This window comes from Protobothrops mucrosquamatus, unplaced genomic scaffold (genome assembly GCF_001527695.2).
Source record: "Protobothrops mucrosquamatus isolate PMUCROS unplaced genomic scaffold, P.Mucros_1.0 scaffold1295, whole genome shotgun sequence".
In the NCBI taxonomy this organism is placed as follows: domain Eukaryota; kingdom Metazoa; phylum Chordata; class Lepidosauria; order Squamata; family Viperidae; genus Protobothrops; species Protobothrops mucrosquamatus.
Window position 1 is genome coordinate 122781 of NW_015387497.1, and position 22202 is coordinate 144982.

Consider the following 22202-nt stretch of genomic DNA (forward strand, 5'->3'; position numbering starts at 1 on the left):
TTTTTGCTTTCAGTGTTTGCTGGCCGCTGGCTGATGTCTTTTTGGACAGGAACTGCTAAAATCCATGAACTATATACCGCTGCTTGTGGACTGTATGTTTGCTGGCTAACAATTAGGGCTGTGACGGTGCTTGTTGCTTGGATGCCACAGGGGCGTCAAGTGATTTTTCAGAAGGTAAAGGAATGGTCCCTCATGGTAAGTTGTTAGAACATTTATTCTTTTTTTAAATTTGGAAAAAGAATTCAATAGATGCAGTGAGACCATGTCTCCTGGATCATGCTATAATTATAACAGATGTTCCTTGGAAAGAGGAAAGCCGCAAGTATTCACAATATTGGAATTCTAAAGAGTATAATTTTGGAGATTCTTATAAACTTCCCAGTCACAAAATCAGTGCTGATATGGATAAAGCATAAATAAATGGTTAATACCTCTGGTCACCAACCTGCCACAACTGCATAGATATTCTCAATTATTTTAGTTTATTAATGTTACTAGTTAGGTAACTGGAGGGGTTTTTACAATATTTTGTGACAGAAGTGCTTTACAGGCCGTAAAGCACTCTTTCCAAGGCTGTCATAACTTTGAATGGTCATTAAGCAACTGGTCATTAAGCAAGGACTGTTGTAATATTTTTTAAAAATTCTAAAACCATTGGATGGAACAGACAACAACAGACAAAAAGAGATACTGTTTGACCCTTTGGCATCTCACTGGATCTGTATTTTTTTTTTCAATTCTATCTAATTATCCAGGCAAAAAAGGGCAGAGCAACAAGTAAGATCAAGCTTGCCTTGGAACTCTTACTCTCTGAATCATAATCCAAAAGAATAGAGTTTTTTTGCTGAATTTCTGAGTGAAATTCAACAGAAATTACTCGACAATTTTGGATTACTGTTAGTGTCATAAGTCTCCAGTAGGCTTAACACAGAGGAAAAAAAGGGAATTAAAAAAAATCATTAACAGAAAATTGTGCCCTCTTTGATGACATGATGCCATTGCTCTGACCCCAGCTGACATGCTAATTTTATCATACATCTGATCTAAGTAAAGAATTTGTCTCTTATAATTCTGATTTTATGCATCTGCACAAGTTTATATATGTTTAAGTTCCTCTTGATTTTAATGTTATTTATGTACACACTTGTCTATTTAAAAACAGCACATTATGTTATTCTCAATAAATAAAATTCTTTTTTCTTGTTCTTTAGATAATGAAGACATTAATAGTTGCTGCATTGCTGGCTGGTGTAGTCCCACTCTTGCTTGGACTTTTGTTTGAGCTAGTCATTGTTGCTCCCCTAAGAGTTCCCTTGGATCAGACCCCACTATTCTACCCATGGCAGGTCAGTTCTTGCAGCTTCTAAAGTTGCTAATTTTTAATTGAAGGAAGACACATAGAGAGCCTACCTTGTGAAAGCAGTACCTTACAAAATTAAAATATGATCTAAAAATTAAAACCAGCAAGGAAAGCTAATATCAGTTAAAATGTTGACTTTTAAAAGCAGCAGAATATATAATGCAATTAAGGTTCTAAAAAAATCTGCTTAAAGAAATAGTCTGTGTTATCAAAAATTCTTGCAAGGCTATTTCACATGTAGATGCCAAAACTCAGAAGACCTCATTCTTTATCCACTTTAATTTATGTGACGGCTAACCCTGAAAGAAAGTTTCAGAGTGCCAAACAACTTGTTTCAGATAATGCTCTTCTTGCGATCCTAAATTTAGGCTTAAATCAGTGAATTTTTCAAAACATACAGAAATAATAATATTGAAAATGGACTTAGAAAAATGCTTTCAATTCTTTCATAAAATAGTTTAGCTGTTTTTCACCGTACATTTCTGTACATGCCTGCTTACATATTTGTGTTCAGTTCATCCTACCTGTGGAATCATTAGTGCTCTCTGAGCTTGGTTGTTTGCTTGCAGACATTTCATTAACAGACATTTCATTATCTTCAGTGTTAGAATGGATTAGGATTTTTCTCTATTTATATACAGAAGCCTCCTATGTAATCACTTTTAGATATTGTACAGAAATCTATTATAAGTAGGATCAGTAACTTCATTAATTAGGACAACTTTAATATCATAGGTGGTAGGAAGGTAGAAGAATCAACTTTCATCAAAAGTTGAACAATCATTTTTATGGGGATTTCTGAATTTACATTCTTATGCTGATGTAGATACAAGATAAATATATTTCACACAAGGTTTGTTTCCTAATTTAACTAAGTCTTAATTAGACTGAGAGAATGCTCTGTATTGAAATAATAACTAATAATTGCTTTTGTTTAAATAGGACTGGGCCCTTGGTGTTCTGCATGCTAAAATAATTGCTGCCATAACTTTAATGGGGCCACAGTGGTGGCTGAAAACAGTCATTGAACAGGTTAGAAATATTTATCATGTTTGCTTTAGTGACCAGTATCTTGATGGAATATATCAATGTATAATTAATGGCATTTCTTTTTAGTTGGAATTGCTTTCCTCAGAAAACTGGGTGAGGGGAGGGGCAATCCTTTTCTCTTGTACATCCTTATATTCTGCTCCAGAGCCAATTTGGAAGATCATGTAGTATCCTGAAAAAAAAGGAAAGGAGAAAATACAGGTAGTCCTCAACTTACAACAATTCATTTAGTGATCATTTGAAGTTACAATGACACTTGAAAAAGTGACATGTAGTATTCCCATGGTCATGTGATCAAAATTAAGACGCTTGGCATCTAACTCATATTTATGACAGTTGCAATATCTCAGGGTTACGTGATCACCTTTGGTAACTTTTTGACAAGTAAAGTCAATGGAGAAGCCAAATTCACTTAACAAGCGTGTTACTAACTTAACAACTGCAGTGATTCACTTAACAATTGTGGCAAGAAAGGTCGTAAAATGGGGCAAAACTCAACAAATGTCTCTCTTAGCAACATAAATTTTGGGCTCAATTGTGGTTGTAAGTTAAGAACTACTTGTACAGTTCTGTAGATGAAAGTCACTCATGTGGCCTATTGTGACAAAGACAACAATTTTTTTTCTGTTTAGAATTTTTTATTTTCACTTATAATATAAAATACAAAAACACAAAAGCAAATAATAGGGAACAAAGGGAAGGGAATGGGAAAAAGAGAAGTGTGGAAAAGGGGAAAGAAAAAAAAGGCGTTGACCTCTGACTCCCTCTGTTGCAGTATAATAGAGCATTAACATTGAACTTCAACTTTTTACATTTCTATAGTAGTATGAACTAGCCATTTCTATATCAACAAATCAATCTAATCAGTAAAACCCAAAATCAAAGTATCTTTTTTTCCACCTCAAGCACAAAGTCCAGAAGCGGTTTCCACGTAGAAACAAAAGTACATATATTCTTTTCTTTTATCAAAATAGTTAATTTAGCCATCTCTGCTAATTCCATTAACTTTTGTAGCCATTCGTCCATGGTGGGAATCGAAACATCCTTCCATTTTTGTGCTTAGAGTAGTCTTCTGCCATCAACATATATAAAATCAGAGTTCCAAATTTTTCCCCCAAATTTTTTTCCCTTAGACCCAGAAAAAAAGCTTCTGTTAATCTTTATATTCACTTTAAGAATTTTCTGCATTAAAATAGGAATCCTGCTCCAATATTTCTTTGCTTTATCACATGTCCACCATAAATGATAAAAAGTCCCCTCTTTACATTTATGTTTCCAACATTCATTTGAGATATCTTTATACATTCTAGATAATTTATCTGGTGTTAAATACCAGCGATACATCATCTTATAAAAGTTTTCTTTTAAGTTATAGTTTAGTGTGAATTTTAAGCCTTTCGTCTACATGTTCTCCTATTGTTCAAACATCACATCATACCCAAAGTTCCTTGCTCACTGAATCATACAGTGTTTTACATGTTCACTTTCCAAATTCAATTTCAATAACATTTTGTAAACCTTAGCAATAATATGGTCATCACTACCACATAATAAAATTTCCAATTCATTTTTAACAAAGTCAAACCCATGACTCTTTTTATCTAGTTTAAATCTTTCTTTCATTTATAAGTATGTAAACCAATGGTAGACATGATCTTCTAATGCCAATGTTTCCTTAGATGTGAGGGTAGGGTCACCAGAACTAAAAGATATTATTTTACCATACGTCCACCTGTCCAGCTTCACCACCATTTCTTTTCTAAAAAATGCTTCTTGGGGGAACACCAAAAGAGGCAACTTCATACGATAACTTGTTTTATATCTGTTCCAAACTCTTAATATGGCACGTCTCAAAGACAACAATATTGAGAAAATACTCTGTTTTATTAGAGTATTTATGTTTATAAGACAATTAAAATGGTCCATTTTGAATGGAGCATTAGTATATCAGTAGCTAAATTAACTTTGATTATATGGCCTGGATACAGATGTGCCATTCTCTAAACAGAAAAGACTTTTTTTCTATTTATGGAGAGCATTGGGATCTAGCAGAGGTTTCCCATTCAGTAAAGGGGGTCTGAAGAACCCCAACCCTAACAATTACTCCCTCCATCTGGATCAATTTTCACATAGCTCTAATCTCCCAGTTGTGTATGTGCTTTAATGAGAAAGAATCATATACTTTAGTATTCTATTTGCAAATCAACTAAATGGTAATCATTCATTTTCTTAACTTAGTTCATGATTACTATAGTCCTATTTAGGTGTCTTTCAGTCAGTAAAATATTGTCCTCATTCTGGGAAGCTTATCACAGTCAGTCATTATTTCTCAGCCCATTTGACCCATAGGAGCCCTAATAAGAAAAAATAAGTATAATTTGTTACCCCGTCAAACCATTTGGTGGCTGCACAGCATCCCCAGATCATGCCACTTAAGTTCACTGGCAAACTAGGTAATTTTAGGTGCTATAAAGATAAAACTAAATCCATTTTGCATCCTTGAATTTCCTGCCATCAATTTGTATAGTCCCACCCACCTTGAGTTGCCCTGGTCTATCAAACATATTCGCTAAGCCTTGTGGAGGCCAAAATCAATATAACTAAAAATGCACCTCTTATCTCTGTGTTTACATTGACAGTCTCTTCCAGTTATGAATATAAGCTTTGTGTTAAATATAATCTTCCTGGACAGTCATTATTCATATATATTTAATCTTATATTTCAGGTTTATGCAAATGGAATTCGAAATATTGACTTACACTTTATAATACAAAAACTTGCAGCACCTGTTATTTCAGTTTTACTGCTTTCTCTCTGTGTACCTTACATTGTAGCTTCTGGTATTACACCTTTGTTAGGTAAGTGCAATGGCAATGCAGATTTCATATTTGGACCATACATTCAGTTAAGATTTACAGTGGAATTATATGGTCATCATTATATTATTAAAATATCAAATCTTTATTTGCTGCAGTTTAAATGAATGATATGTCAAGTATATCCATATCTTTCTAACACATCAATAGCTTCAATATATTTATTGTATTTTATGTTTAGCTTAAAAACTCAGTAATATATTTAAGAAATTAGTAAACCCTGATGCTATATCTTGGAGAGTCATCAGGTGAGCCTTAGATGATATTTAAAATTCCAGTTTTTATCCTCAAAGAACATCGCTAAAGATAAGTCTTGAAACCTAATCCAAATACAGTGAGGGAAAATATTATTTGATCTCCTGCTGATTTGTACGTTTGCCCACTAACAAAGAAATGATCATATAATTTTAATGGTAGGTTTATTTTAACAGTGAGAGACAGAATAGCAGCAAAAAAATCCAGAAAAATGCATTTCAAAAAAGTTATAAATTGATTTACATTTTAATGAGTGAAGTAAGTATTTGATCCCCTATCAATCAGTAAGATTTCTGGCTCCCAGGTATCTTTTATACAAGTAATGAGCTGAAATTAGGAGCACTCTCTTAAGGGGGGTGCTCCTAATCTAGACTTGTTACCTGTATAAAAGACACCTGTCTACAGAAGCAATCAGATTCCAAACTCTCCACCATGGCCAAGACCAAATAGCTGTCCAAAGATGTCAGGGACAAGATTGTAGACCTACACAAGGCTGGAATGGGCTACAACACTATCGCCAAGCAGCTTGGTGAGAAGGTAGCAACAGTTGGTACGACTATTCGCTAATGGAAGAAACACAAAATAACTGTCAATCTCCCTCGGTCTGGGGCTCCATGCAAGATCTCATCTCGTGGAGTTTCAATGATCATGAGGATGGTGAGGAATCAGCCCAGAACTACACGGGAGGATCTTGTCAATGATTTCAAGGCAGCTGGGACCATAGTCACCAAAAAAACAATTGATAACACACTATGCCGTGAAGGATTGAAATCCTGCAGTGCCCGCAAGGTCCCTCTGCTCAAGAAAGCACATGTACAGGCCCGTCTGAAGTTTGCCAATGAACATCTGAATGATTCAGAGGAGAATTGAATGAAAGTATTGTGGTCAGATGAGACCGAAATCAAGCTCATTGGCATCAACTCAACTCACCATGTTTGGAGGAGGAGGAATGCTGCCTATGACCCCAAGAACACCATCCCCACCGTCAAACATGGAGGTGGAAACATTATGCTTTAGGGGTATTTTTCTGCTAAGGGGACAGGACAACTTCACAGCATCAAAGGGACGATGGACGGGACCATGTACTGTCAAATCTTGGGTGAGAACCTCCTTCCCTCAGTCAGGACATTGAAAATGGGTCATGAATGGGTATTTCAGCATGGCAATGATCCAAAACACACAGCCAAGGCAACAAAGGAGTGGCTTAAGAAGAAGCACATTAAGGTCCTAGAGTGGCCTAGCCAGTCTCCAGACCATAATCCCATAGAAAATCTGTGGAGGGATCTGAAGGTTCGAGCTGCCAAACGTCAGCCTCGAAACCTTAATGGCTTGGAGAAGATCTGCAAAGAGAAGTGGGACAAAATCCCTCCTGAGATGTGTACAAACCTGGTGGCCAACTACAAGAAACGTCTTGACCTCTGATTGTGTGAGAGTTCATGGGACACAGAAAATTACTTTGTACTCCTGTCATGTTTGGCAGGTGTTCTCGAATCAGGAGCACATTTGGGACGAATGAATATGAAATTCAATATAAAATAGCATTCAAATATGCCATAGTTTTATTAGTTCTAATTTCTATGAATTTGGCCAGCAGGTGACCAAGAAGCTGCTGAATTTCCTTTGGGAAGTTGAAGAGTGGAAGCATAGCTGGCATCAGTGGACAGTACAGCCTGCTTCACTTGTTCACTACTACCAGTCTAGAATGTAGCTGATATACCAGTGTGGAAAGCAGATTGACCTTTGGATCCTATATATATGAGCCCCCTTAAAATTTTCGTTAGGCATATATGCCAGTTTCAATTTCTGATAATCTTATGATACGGTCTGGTTGTTACTCAAGTATCAGAATCAGCATATTAAATAAAAACTTACATATAAAGAAGGCAAACGGTATTGTTTGCCTTTTTGGATCTCAGCAGGCAACTGGGATCTTACACAAAGCTCCTGGTCTTATCACTAAGAATCCATGGAAAGGGAGAAATAGAGTATCAATTTTGAGTGAATAGAAAAAAGACTAGTTGTTGGGCACTTGGGTTTTTTCAAAACACCCAAATGGCATTAACAAAAATAAACATACAACCTTTATTTTAAAGTGCATTAATTGAAATTTAATATTTTTATAATTATTTATATTTATAGTTTATTACAAATGAAAAGGTAACTTAACATTAAAATTTGACAATGGTAATAGAAAAGTTTAGAATTCCAATTTTTAGTTTCATTGTTTTTCTATTACTATTTACAGGTGTCACTCCTGAGATGCAAAATTTAGTACAACGACGGATTTATCCTTTTCTACTCATGGTAGTAGTTTTGATGGGCATCTTATCCTTTCAGGTCCGTCAATTCAAGCGCCTTTATGAGCATATTAAAAATGATAAGTAAGTATCCTAGTCAAGATTTATTAATGCCAGAATATAGTGACAATCTCCTAAATGTTTAAGAAGCTGGAATACTTGGGAGCTATGGACAGAATTTTTGACAGTCACAGTATCACTCACAGTATCAGCTCTTCCAGAAGCACCTAAAATTTTGGAATGATAGAATTCATGTTTATTGTGGTTTGACTAGATTAAGGTAGTAATGCTGCCTTCCTGTATCCCTTGAAAGCAATGGAAGTTCCTTTTTTTTAAAAAAAAAAACCTTCAGTGAAATTGTATCTTTTGTGAAGAAATGCTCCTTCAGTTAGTATTTCATTTCAGAACCAAATTTGAAATGAAGACTATTTTTTTAAAAAAATACCCTCTTTTAAATCCTAGATATCTTGTTGGGCAACGACTTGTGAATTATGAACGAAAAACTGGGAAACCAGGGACATCACCGTCACCTCCTCAGTCTTCACAAGAATAGAAATGGTCACATGGAATTACTTGATCTACCCTTGCCTTTGTGTTCTTTGTCATAGACTGGTCATTATTATTTGGGTATTTCCAAACTATTTTCTCAGCTGGGTTTTTATATTTTAATTTTGGTTTCTTTTCTCATGGCATTCAGATAGCAGTTAAGGCTATGTACTATCTGCAATTTCTGAACTTACCAGTACTGAGATCTGTAAATGTGTAAATAGCAATATCCCAATACCCTACAACCTTGGATTAAAATGAATGTTCATTGTACATCTTTAAAGAATATTAATTTATTAAATCTAGTTGTCACTTTATTTTGGATTGCTGTTCTGTTGACATATGTGCCACAAAACAATATTGCTATAGGCAAGATATATATTTCAAAAGAATCAATTCCATTTTTATAGCAATGGCTAGCTTATCAAGGATATGAAAATGAAATAACCATTACAGTCAGCAGTGAAATGGCTGTGATAAGAAAACATGAATTCCATTTGATTTTTAAAAGATATTTCTGTATAACATCAAAGCTGTTGTACATTTTTTATTGCCTGATATTTTTTTCATGTGATTTTATTTGTAATACTGTACAGTAGAATGGATCAGGACAAATTTTCTCCTTCAGACAATTTTAATCGTTTGATTGTGAGGCATTAATTTTTTGGAACTGGAAGACAGAATTTTAATGAAATTTTACGCACTTAAAATTCAATAGAAGAAAGTGGCAGACATATCTAAATTGGCTAATTGAGAGGTTTGTATAAGAATTTATTTCCATTGTGTAAGCCAATATTTCCTTTGTTATGAATTGAAATGTGCAAAGATTTATTTACATTGGAGTATAGGAGAAATGGCTATCTGACTTATTTACCAAATACAGAAAAAGTAAATGATAAAAAAATGCAACAACTTTTTCTGAATTGTTAGAACTTTATTACAACCAAAATTACAAAGTATACCATGGAGCTCATACTCTCTTATATTAAAAATGAACATCTGTAATTTTAGAAATGGTCAGCATTTTGCATGGCAATTAATTCTGAAGGATTTATGAATTTGTGTATGTGGGAGGGAATCTAAATACTATAGTATTAACAGCTAGAACAAGAAACTGAAACATTAAAGAATCAGTTGATTTTTACAATAATTGCACCAAACCTATCCCCCAAGTTATTTTTATATGTACAATTCTTTTTTGCAGGTAATAATAATATATTTTAATGTCGTTACTTCTGAAACACAAGATGAAATATGAAATGTTTCAATTTCTTTATGTGCTTGAAAATGCAATTTCCTATTCAAAAATGGCGAGGTTTTTTTTAGATTTATTGTATTCAGAAAATGCTATGCAGCTGTGTTACCACTCAGGACTGCATCCTGAATATAATGTAGTTAAATTATGTGATCAAATAGCTTGCTGTCTTCAGCATGTTTTTGTACTGGAAGAAAAGAGTTATTTGGATTCTATGATTTTTAGGATGGGGATGAAGATTTGGAGTCTAGATTTCCCAAAATTTATACTCATGCACAATGCTAAAGTACAGTAGAAATGAGGTTGTGTTCTTTCTCCACTACTGACATTTTGAGCATTACCTCAATTTTGGCATTTTGAGTAATACAAGGATTAATGCCTTTTTATTTTGATGCTGTTAGATTTTTTTGACATTGCTCTCATTAAAAAGCATAATAATGAGAAGGTAGCCAAAATCCCCCACTTGCTTTTAACTGTCTATACTTTAGACAGATCTTACTTATGAGTTTTTGTATCTATTTCTTTTGGAAATGCAAATATTACAATTTCAGTATTTTGTGCAAGAGCATAGTTTGCCCACAATTACAGCATTTTCTAGTGATAAACTTTCAGTTGCACAAAATTAGTTCTTGACATCTTTATTTTTTAAAAAAGAGAAAGCAATCGAAACAGTCTTTCCACTAGGATATTGCCAGCAATGCTGTGCTTCTTCCTGTAGCATTTTGCAGAAATGCGGTAACTTGTAATTTGTGTTTTTATCCCAGACAACCTGGTGGTCAATGATTATTAAAATTTGTTAAGAAAAAGTATTGGTCTTGTTTTCTGTTTGCTGCTATTTTAACAGTAATTATAAATATGGTTTCCCTTAGAACAACATTTCTTTTATAACTGATCATCTTCAAGTGTATTTGATAACTTAAAATAATGTACAAGAATGTTTAACATGTCAAAGTTTGCCCAAAAGATTAATTGTATACTGTATTCTATTTCAGTGATACAATCTGGCATTTGTATGTAGCATAGGGAGGCATTTTGTTCCTTCACTTCATTATTTTTTATTTTTTTTGTCTATATACTTTTGTGCCTTCTTTTAGGCCCCAAGATCCAGAAAATTGCTTTTACATACGAATTCTACCACAGTGCCAAATACTGAATTCTGCCTGCTGTGATTAAATTACAAAATATGTTTAAATCTGCCAGAGGAAAGTACACATTACTAGAAAGTCTGTATCTGACCAAAGTTGCTGGAAATTAGCAAATGTGCTTAACACTTTGTTTCATTTGTAATCAGTTTAATTTCTTAAAATATGTATTGTTCTAGTAGAATGTTAAGTTTCTGTAGCTACATATATGCATAACTATTTGGCCCGCAGTTTGACAAATGTGGCACAGCTCCCTTGCAGGTCTGGAAGTGGGTGTTTTAATACAGGCATGTCTCCCTTTCAGGCAGGCTTTGCGGTTTGTTAAGAGAGGACATATATAAAGGTGCATCTTTCTCCACATGGAGGGGTTTTTTTTCATTGAAGGGGGGAAAAATCTCCTGTACAATTGACTTTTATGAGCATTTCAGAGAATTAAACTAAGTGGCGTGCTTCCTAAATTCCAGTGGAATAATCTTTTTCGAATTGTGTTGCATTGCGGTCCTTTACTTAACCCAGTGTTTCTCAACCTTGACCATTTTAAGGCATGTGGACTTCAACTCCCAGAATTCCACAGCCAGCATTGCTGGCTGTGGAATTCTGGGAGTTGAAGTCCACATGCCTTAAAATGGTCAAGGTTGAGAAACACCGATTAACCAAAGAGAAAATCCAACATCTGGTATCCATCCATATGTTGGTGTACAATCTTTGGGTCTTTGGCATTAAATAATTTAAGCTTTTTAAAGTAATATTTAAAAGTGTGCTATCGCTCCTTTTGCAAATTGTACCGTTTATATTCCTTGACTTCTATTTAACACTCTCCTTTTTAAAATTAAAGATTAAGCAGCATTTAACAGCGCGGTTTAAAAGTTCATCCCAGAGCAAATCTTTACCAAGCTCCCCCTCAAACGATGAGAAGTTTCGAAGGGGGCGCTGTGCAACATTAAACGGCGCCTGCTCGAGGGCGCGACGTGTTCAGGGTACGCCTGCGTCATCAAGGATCGCGCGGCCTCACGTTACCGAGAGGGGTGTAAAAGTACGCGGGCGCAGGAAACTATAAAGAGTATTTCACAGCTGGCGCAAATTCCCGTGAGGGAGGCGGGAAAAGAGAATTTACCATAGAGATTCGGCGGAATAGGAGGACCCTTAAAAGATCGACGGCGGCTCTCAAGTTGTCATTCTCGATTCTTTCCGTCGTTGCTATGAAACAAGAGGCGCGCGTGCTGCCATGGAAACTTAACCGGCGCTTAGATCTTTCGAGAGCGAGGCGGCCGAGAAACGAAGCCTTGGCGTGGCGGCGCCTCCACCAGCTGTAGCTTTCCGCAGCTTCTTGCCGCTGAACAGCAACTTGCCGTTAGAGCAGAAGAGCCGCTTGAGCCAGAGGAAGGGGGACGAGGTTCCCGCTCCAAGCGCGGGGAAGGGGATTAGTGGGGGCTGCTCCTTTATTTGCGGTACGGTACATTTATGCTCCCCTTTCTGCAGAGAGCTTATTTGAACAACAACCCTACGAGATAGGTTGCAACTAGAGAGAGAGTAAGTTGAATACGTATGGATAACTGACCAAAGAAAAGTTACTTCCTGCCTGAGAGCGTTTTTAAACTCTAGACCAGTGTTGCTCAACCTTGACCATTTTAAGGCATGTGGACTTCAACTCCCAGAATTCCACAGCCAGCAATGCTGGCTGTGGAATTCTGGGAGTTGAAGTCCACATGCCTTAAAATGGTCAAGGTTGAGAAACACTGCTCTAGACTCCCTCAGTCCAGTCCAGGCGGAATATTTACTGCTAGTGCCATCACGCCATCAGCTGAAAACGCGTTTATTGAATACAAATATGAGAAGTAGAACTACACTTGCTACCCTCGCAATACAATGTATAGCACACTTTGTATGCATGTTGTATGGATTACAAGGCGGACTGTAAAATAATGTATTGAAAAGGACCTGAGCGGTAATGCAGCCAAGGCCAGGCGTCCTGCCTTAATCTTACTCACCAAACAAACAGAAGGCAGTCTTAAGGCTAGTAGTGTTTTAAATAGGTAAGCAGTACCAAAAAAGTAGAAGCCTAGTAGGTCTTTATGAATATAATCCAAAAGTATCTGGATGCATCGGTATTTAATAAAACTGAATTGCTTAAGGGAGTGGGATTTACAAATGTCTGCCTGTAAATATAGGCCATTCAACAAGAAGGAACCCTACATAAGTCCTTTTGTGTTTCTGTAATTGGCCCCCAAATCATTTTATCTGGCTACGCACAAACAATATCCCAGAACGTACATTTTCTATAAACCAGATTCTATAAATCATTTTTTTCCTCTAAACTAGATGTGTTTGATCAATAATTCTCAAAAGTGTGGTTGGGGGAACTCTGGGGATCCCTGAAAAATCCACATAAACCCAAGCTGGAGCTTCAATCATTTTTAAGAATGTCAAGGGTTCCTGAGACCAAAATGTTTGAGAACCACTATGTTAGACTATCAATCTCATCCCATGCACCTTGGGAAAAGTGTATTTCCTAGGCATATATTGTAGACCAAAGATGTGGAAAGCTGCTATGAACACTGATTATAGTTTTAGTATTTTATATATTGAAATACATTCTGCTAGTGTTATGTTCTGCACTTTTGCATTAAACTAACAGCAGCATATAACACATTGTAGACTAGTAGATACTTGGATTGTATATTAGAAGAGAAAAATCAGTAAAAGATTTGTAGCTTAGGGTTGAAATGAAGGGTCCTTTGGTGCTCTCTGAGCTTCATTGTTTTCTTGCAGATGTTTCATTACCCAAACTAGATAATATCAGTGCTAGTGCAAGAAACATCTGCAAGAAAACAACGGAGGTCAGAGAGTACAAAGGACCCCTCAGACGAGAAAAATGTAAATTTCTGGCTCTGGATATTCCTGGAAAATTGTATTGTTAAGAACAATATATTTCTTGCTAAATGCCCTGAGAATCATTTGATTAACATGCAGAACCTAAATCTATGTTCTTTCTAATATAAGGATTCTGATTTCATGAGATATGGATCTAAAACCTTATTTATCAGTCATAATTACAGTCATCATTCCAAGGTTTTATTTTCAGGGTACATTTTATAATGGTATGAAAAAACAAATGGGAGAGAGTTTGACTCATATGGACCAGAGATAAACATACAGATTTTTTGAGAACTGTACACAATACTGTAACTGCTGGTTGCTTCAGAAAAGATATCACAAAAATGATAAGAGAAAAAGACAGTGTAACTTAGCTGGTGCAGATATCTACTGATGTGTGGCAATGCATCTGACTAATGAAATATCTCAGATTGATGAATCCCCATATGGAATTCTGGATTATGTTGCATTTAGGGTTGGCTAATCACCAGAGGGTTTTAAGATTTAAGCAACTGAGAAGTGAGAGCTTATAGCCCTTAGCAGGAATAAGTTGTTATTAATGAAGTGAGGTGTACAAAACCTTATGCTTTTTAATATAATTTGTTACTCTGAACAAGTGCTATCAGAATCCTGATTTTTAACAAGAAGAGAGTAATCAGTGCTAGGTATGGGAGGATAGACTAAAGGAACTAGAACACATGCAAAATAATTTGTGGCAGAGCAACAAGTATATGTGGGAGTCCACTCTCAAATTATGAAGTAATATTCTAATTGACTAAAATATCACCAATTTATAGAGGATTGTACTTATTTTTCGCCTCCCGTCCCATAATTTGAAAGTTGGAAAGGCAGCTCTGGAAAATGACTAAAAGAGTGAGGGAACAATACCTTGATGCAAGCAAATGTCTGCTTTCATAATTTGGATGTAGCCTAATATAATTGTTAATTTTGTACTAGAAAATGAATTGGCATTGTTTTTGCTATGATTACTTGTTGGCTGCCAAATCTAGTATTAGAAGGACAAAAGACAAATAACTTTTTTTGAATTATGTTTGTATGCATAATTTTGCATAATTATGTTTGTATGCATATTTCAGTTATAAATAGATGCCACCTATGCTTGTATGTTTTCAATTACGGTAAGCTGTTATAATATGAAAAAAATTCCAGCTTGCTAATGCATAACAAAAGGTGGCGTATTCAGTAAATTTTATTAGCTTTATAAGCTTATTGGGGCACCTTGGGAAAAATCATTTCTTAGTCTACCCTAAGTTACGAGATGTTACTAAGTTCCTGTGAAGATAAAATAGGATAGTGTCATGTCTCTGTTGGAGCCTGAATTTGTGGAGGAAAATGAGCTGGAATGGGACCCTATGGAGGTCGAGGGAGAGGTGTCTGTGGTTTCAGAGGAATGTGGGGAAGAGCAGGCAGATGCAGGCCAGGGCCCTTCAGGATTGGGACAGGATGAACGGGAGAGACCCCTTCCTGATCCTAGAGCACGGAGAGTGGAGAGAAGGAGGGAACAATGCAGGCAGGCTTAACTACTCGGGAGGAGAGCGTCCCATCCCTCTCCACAAGGCACACCTGGAGACTGAGATTTAAGAAGACGCTATGGGGAGAGGCATTTGTCGGAAACAAATGCTGATTCCTTGGAGTTTTGTGTGTGCTGTTGTTGATCTCTTGTTCTGTGACCTCTGCTTGGAAACCCGGAAACTCTGACCATTGGACTGGCTGACAACGTTGCTTGGATGTTCAAAGATCTCAGACTGTATTTTGGCTTCCCTTTTGAAACTGCTCAGGCAAGCGTGTATTCACACAGACTCGTTAGGTTTATGATTTATGTGTCATTCCTTGTTATTTCCGTGGCCTTGACTAAATTCCTCTCCTAATCAGACTGTATGTGAAACTACTTGCAGCCAGAGGCGGCTGAAGATGTATGTGTCTTCCTTTGTTTGGAGGCTTGTCAGAAACGGAGCATTTGGGGAACATTTGGAGCAATTAAAGGGCGGTTTGAATTGCCAGCTTGACTGCATTGCCTCTGTGCTGTGCTCTGGGTCATCACAGATAGTCTTATATGTACTCTCTTGAATACTCCTTAAGAGAAAAGTGAGGTGTATGTGATAAAGAACTGATATTAACACATATTATGCCTTTATACATCTCAAGATTTTATTTTAGAAAACATTAATTAATGAATACTATTCTTTTTAATTTTCATAGGATTATTCTAGTTTGGGACCTTGAATAACCATGCCTGTCCCAGATGTTATGTTCTGTGCACAACAGATTCATGTTCCACCTGAACTGCCAGATATTATGAAACAATTTACCAAAGCAGCTATTAGGACCCAACCACGTGATGTTCTCCAGTGGTCTTATGGGTAAGTAGAAAACCAAAGTTAGTTAGGTATCTTAATTAAGAAACTTCACACAAATATTTAGAAGTATATCTGTACTCAGAGTAATTATTTCAGCATTCAAATATCACCACAGACATCTGATACCATTAGTCTGTTCACAGATAACCATTTAGGTTCCCACTAGTCTCCTGTGCCACCTGAATTTAAAATATGTTTAGATCTTCAAAATTATTTTTAAGGAGTCTGATATACTGAGGGTTCAAAAATGTCTTTAAGCCCAGAGAGGCCACATAGGTATTCTAGAAATGGTGTTAGCTGCATCATTTTAATTTATTTCGAAATCTATCCATTTAAACAGAAAGCTATTTGAAAGAGCAAGAGTTGATCAACCCCTGTCACACTCAAAGTCTAACTAAAGAGAGTAAAAGCAAATACACTTTTTCCCACTTATGGTTTGAGTGTAAGCTGTGGTATCGATTTTGAAAACTGTATACACTAGCATCATTTGTTTTTAACTTGAACTGCCTTTTGGTATTCGGTATGGCACTATTACAGGTACTTCTATGCTTTGTCAAGAGGAGAGCCTCTTCCTGTGAAAGAACGTGTTGAAATGCCAGTTGCCACACAAAAAAATGATACTGGTTTGACCCCTGGCCTCCTTAAAGTTTTGCACAAACAGGTAAAATAATTTTTGAAAAGCTGAATTCTACAATAACGCTATAGATTTTTAAATGATCTGAACTACCTAAAATGATTTCTTTCTTTGAACTAGCTGTTCTTTATTCCTGCAGAAGCACTTTCAAATTATAGACATATAACATTCCACATTGAGCAAGTAAAATAGATATAAAATAAGTCACAGAAATATAGCACGTTAAAAAGTATGTAAAATAAATAGGTTTAAAACTAAATAACATTCATCCAGTATCAGGTCACACAGTCTATTTGGCAACAGGCCACGGTCTATCTGGGCCACGGTTGTTCTTGACCAAGTGGCAGACAATCATGTCTGCCTGGTAGTGACTAGTTTTTGAACCAACTAATTAACAGTTACTTTCCAATTTTGTTTTCTTATATTTTCTTTATGATGCCTTTACAGTTGTCTCAAAAGAAGACTGTGGATTTAATAGAGCTCCATAAAAAGTGGAAGAATTTGTGCTTACCAATAGAACAACTACGTAATCTTCTTCGATTAGACAGCTTTGAAGATGGAATAGAATGGATGAAATTTTTTGCCCTGGGCTGTAGTGCTCTTGGTGGAGTACGTAAGAAATAAAAGCATAAAATTGTTGTTCTACTGAAATGAATAGTAGAGGTGTTTAAAGATAAAATTTTATTTTAAATTTTGGTTAAATGTATTAGGAAGAGAGATAACAGATTTTTTTTTTAAAGTTTGAGATTCAGAAGATAGGACACATGATATATATACAATATTAATAGGATCGAATTAGATTTGTTTGCATCATTTAAAACATAGAAAATCATAAGTGCATTATGGACACGAGTGCATGCAAATATATACACACATATATAGATAAGATTTTTTAAAAGTCTTAAATTTATTTAACCCTTTGTTTTGATAAATCTACTTTTTAAAAACTGAAAAATGTACTCATAGATTCAGAATTATTTCATCATTTAAATTTTCATTCTTCAGAGTGTCAGTTGCATTTAATGACTATTCTTTTTTGGTCACATTTATATTGTTTATCAAAATATAAACTACAAAGGGAAATAAAAAATAATAGAAAATGGGGGGAGAAGAAAGAAAGAAAAGAAAATATGGGTTAGAGAGGGGAAAAAGAAAGAAAAAGGCATTCCAACTCTCTTTAGCACAGTAGAAAATAATAACATTACAACCTCAACTTTTTATTTTTATTTTTACAAAATAGTATATACTAGCCATTTCTATAGCAACAAACCTATCTAATCAGCAAAAACAAAATCAAAGTTTCATTTTTTTTCCATTGCAAGCACAAAATCTGGAAGCATATATTATTCCCCACAGCAAGGAAAGCAGAGATGGTTAAACTGATTCCTTTATCCAAAGAAGAGAATATATTTAATTTTGTATCTATTTGGAAATTGCATTTAACAATTGTTTTAAAGTTATGATGGACCTACCTTGAGGCTACTTACAACCCAGGTTCAAAGTTACCACGGAAGCTTCTCCCAGGTCACAAGACTGGACTTTGGGAGCTCAGCAGCACAGCTTCATTTACACTCTTTGTAGCATCCTGCAGTCATCTCCTAGTTGGTGAAAACCTCCAGGATGGGAACTGCCATGTGAATCCATGCAGTGAAAATGCATCACTGCAAGAGTTCCTAGGACCTTTTCAGGAGGCCTTAGTGTATCCCGTTCTTTTAAAAAATCATCTTTAGACCTTATCTGCCTGGACAACTTCCATCCAGGCTGCCACCTTCACTTTTTAGAGAAGGTGATGGAAAAGATATTGGTTTTCATCTTTAAAGTCCTCGGTGGCATGGGTCCAGGTTATTTTATATGTTTTATTTATTAGATTGTGCCACCCACCCTGTCTAGTGGTAACTCTGGATGACTTACAAACATTAAAACTGGTAAAACCATTAACATTTTGTCCATCAGGTGAACAAATTCTTCTGTGCTGCTCCAAAGGAGGGACCAGGTGATCCTGAACAGGGCCACTGGGCAACACTCTGCAGATTCAATAACTGTTTTACTCTGTCATTTATGGTATTGTAAGCAGGCCAGAATCACTTGATAGTGAGATAGGTGGCAGACAAATTTAATAAATAAAATAAAAATAAATGAATACTATAGTGTTGAAACTGAATGATTCCTGTTCACTAGCATTTGACAGTATTTTCTATTAAATATTTTATGATTTCCATTTTGACTGAAAATAAGGTATTAAAAATGTTTTGTGTGATCTGTTTGCCATACCAATCATACAGTTATAGGCACATTATAGCCATTAAAACACAAAGCCATAGAACATATATTTGCAACAAATGGATAAAATTAATAAATGTACCCAGCAATACAATATAATAAAATATAATAGCCACCCCCAAGATCAAAATCCAAAAGTCTGATGGGAGAGAATCATTTTAAATTCCCTCCTAAGCGTCATGTTTTCTGTTGGTGAATTATGGGGAACCAACATCATGCAGAAGTAAGGAAAAATATGTAAATCCTCTATGGAGTGTTATATGTGCCATTTCCTGCTATAACCATGATGAGAAATTGCCAATATTTCTGGTTTCCTCACTAGACATATGTACAATCATCATGCATTAAAACCTCTGGATGATCTGCATATTTTTCACTAAGAATTGCATAATGTTTGAAGTGATATTTCTGGGTATTTTATATAGTCTTTCCCAATTCATTTTATTTTTTTTATGAATGCACCTGGGATGAAATAAACGCAGGTTTCATTTCACACATATTTATAAGGAACTGTGGTACCTTTTTGCATTTACTGTCCTGGTGGTGTTTTACTTTTGTTGTACATTTCTGTGGAAAGGGAGACTATATATCTATTTAAATAAATGTACAGTATTAGAATAACTAAAAGTGAATCTCAGCACCTGCCTTACATTCTAATATGTATTTGTTTGCTTGTTGTTTTGGCTTTTCTTAGACCCTGCTCAGTTCAATGAAGCATGCATGTGAAATTCTGACGAATGATCCAGAGGGTGGACCAGCCCGTATTCCATATGACACTTTTACATTTCTCTATTCTTATTTGGCTAGCTTAGATGATGAAATAACAGAGGAAGTATCCGAGTCTTTTCTCAAGTCTCTTAAAGAACAAGTGTAAGTATTAATGGGTGTATGAAACTTGTGCCCCCCAGCAAATTGAACAGCAGCTTTTTACCTCATCTTGCCTCACTCCAAATGCCCAGAACCTTTTGATCATGAGAAGAGATCTCAAAGTCTATATCAGTTTGGCAGAGTGTTCCACTAACCCTCCTTTCCTACATCTCTACAATTCTCTGAAGCAGTTTTGAGAAGTGTAATAAAGGAGATTCCAGTACAGTGCAGTGTTTTCTGCTGTACTGTAAGCTATATGCAATGTTTAAATATAATTTTCACTTTCCTTTTACAGCACAAATTAGGATCCATCTATAATATTATTATCTTTAACCAGGATTTACAAACCAAAGTCATACTATAATTTTAAAACTTTGTGTTTATATACAGATGTAAAACTTCCATGGTTGAAGCTGAAAAATAAAACTAGGGAGAATAATGTGACAATCAATAGAAGAGAATTATTAGCTTGATGTACGTCAGGCCTGCCCAATTTGTTGAGAGGAAAATGTGACATTGATAAATGAAAAATCCTCATGGGCCACAAAGAAATGCTTGGAGTGCCAGTCAGCTGTTCTGTGGCTACTAAAACTGGAGTCGTGGAAACTGGCAACAAAGCTTGGATGTTCTGAGAAGCATCTTTTTGAGATGGTGGCAGTGGCTGTAAATTTACTTTGTTGGAAAACCTTGGCAGGCTGCATGTTGCGCTGGCCTGTTCAAAGTCTTTAACTAACAATCAATTTTCATTATGGTCACAGACCAGCATTGCAAAGAAAAGCTTTAAAAATAATAAACAAAAATTAAAAAAACAAACAAAATAACATCACAATTAGTGATGGATTATCAGTGGGCAGTTAGTCTGCCTAATTTTGCATACAGTATAACAAAATGTGGCCACATTCAGAGAAACTACTTCATAGTGATGTAATAATGTCTTTAGTACAAAAGTACATTGTTTTATAAGTTCTAATTCTTATATAATATTTATTCTACATGTATCGATTAGAGGAAGGGCTGGCAAAACTGCTTTGCATGTACATTTGTAAATACTGGATGTTGTCAATAGTTTAGCTTTATTTAAATACAGACAGGATCTTTTACTAGTTCTTTTGTCTTTGTTTTCCTGCCTCATTTGGTCACCTAGATGTTATAGAATGGAAATCAAGTTAAGCTACATATTGGAGGTCTTATCTTGTATGATAGAAAAGGTTTTTTTTTAGCAAAAATGTAGAATTTTTCCTTCATGTATAAATTGCATACCTGAGGGGTGAGATGGATTTGATGCATAATATTGGTTCCTTCAATAATACTAATGACAAATAATTATTTTCTCATTTAGGGCACGTAAGGATTATATGGTTGGCACTGCAGATTTCTCCACTGTAAAATTGATGCCTTAGAACAGGAATATAGCAAAACGTCATTTCAAATATGTAATAAAATTAGAGTTTTCATTAATGTAATGTCTAACGTGCTTTTCAGTTTGTGAACTACCAATAAAATGTGTACCACCTGATTGCCTGAACTCCGATCATGGTTTTATGAATATTGACTGTTGCTTGAACAAGCAGTATTTAGAGTAGAAAATCTAATTGAGTTGTGACTTCTATTTCCAGTGTTTGAGTCAACCTGGCTATGCCATCCATTCAGTGAGAGAGAACATTGTATAAATGACGTAGTATCAAGTGTGCAATTCTCCCAGGGCTTCTTCCAGACGTTGATTTTAATAAGTATCTTCTAGATTTCTCCTTCTGTGCTTGAGATCCTTATAATTTCTGGGCAACAATCATATAAATGCAAAATGATGGTCTACAGCTGCCCATTATTTTTATTTCCTAATGTCTGGATATACATATGGTGTCAATTCACTATCTGCAAGTAACAGTGAACATCATATGTTTATTGGCACTGTCAAAATAATTCAGTTTATTAAGATCTGTAGTTGTGATTAGTAAACTGAAACAAGAACAAAAAGGAAATTTGCCTTATTATTTCATGATCACTTCAATAGTAACTAATTCTTGAAACACTGCATTCTGGGCATATTTTGTCTGGCTCTTCAAATGGGGGTGAATCCAATCAGAGTAACGAGGATAATCAGGTAACTGAATAAGAAAAGCTAACGTGGTGATGAAATTATGCTAAGATTGGAAAGTCCCTCAGCTATGGAAACTGCTTGGGTAATTCTGATCTCTGTCAGTACAGCCTGTCTCGCAGGATAAATAGAGCCAGTTTGGTCTAGTGGTTAGAGCACCAGGCTAGAAAGTGGGAGGTTATGAGTTCAAATACCATCATAGTCACTAAAGCCAGCTGGGTTACTTCAGTCCAACGCATCTCACGGGTGTAGTGATAATAATAGGAAGATGAGGATGTCTTGAATATGTTTG

The 22202-nt window shown here is 35.6% G+C and overlaps 2 protein-coding genes across 3 annotated transcripts in view; both read left to right on the forward strand.

The window, feature by feature from the left end:
- Window positions 1-10448, forward strand: part of MARCH6 (membrane associated ring-CH-type finger 6) — a 58636-nt gene extending 48188 nt beyond the window's left edge. The window contains exons 21-26 of the mRNA XM_015821281.1: window positions 14-195; window positions 1212-1346; window positions 2303-2392; window positions 5137-5269; window positions 7788-7923; window positions 8302-10448. Of these exons, the coding sequence (XP_015676767.1) occupies window positions 14-195; window positions 1212-1346; window positions 2303-2392; window positions 5137-5269; window positions 7788-7923; window positions 8302-8392 (767 nt within the window). The 3' untranslated portion in view covers window positions 8393-10448. The remainder of the gene's footprint in view (window positions 1-13; window positions 196-1211; window positions 1347-2302; window positions 2393-5136; window positions 5270-7787; window positions 7924-8301) is intronic.
- Window positions 10449-11917: 1469 nt separating this feature from the next.
- ROPN1L (rhophilin associated tail protein 1 like) lies at window positions 11918-21331 on the forward strand. 2 transcript variants are annotated; one of them, XM_015821283.1, is made up of 6 exons: window positions 11918-12312; window positions 15877-16037; window positions 16572-16695; window positions 17116-17277; window positions 19643-19818; window positions 21155-21331. In XM_015821283.1, exons 2-6 carry the CDS (start codon window positions 15907-15909, stop codon window positions 21213-21215), a joined length of 654 nt encoding a protein of 217 aa, XP_015676769.1. In that variant the 5' UTR covers window positions 11918-12312; window positions 15877-15906; the 3' UTR covers window positions 21216-21331. The 2 variants fall into 2 exon arrangements, with proteins under 2 accessions (XP_015676769.1, XP_015676768.1); XM_015821282.1 differs by having other exon boundaries at window positions 11918-12230.
- The last annotated feature ends 871 nt before the right edge of the window (window positions 21332-22202 follow it).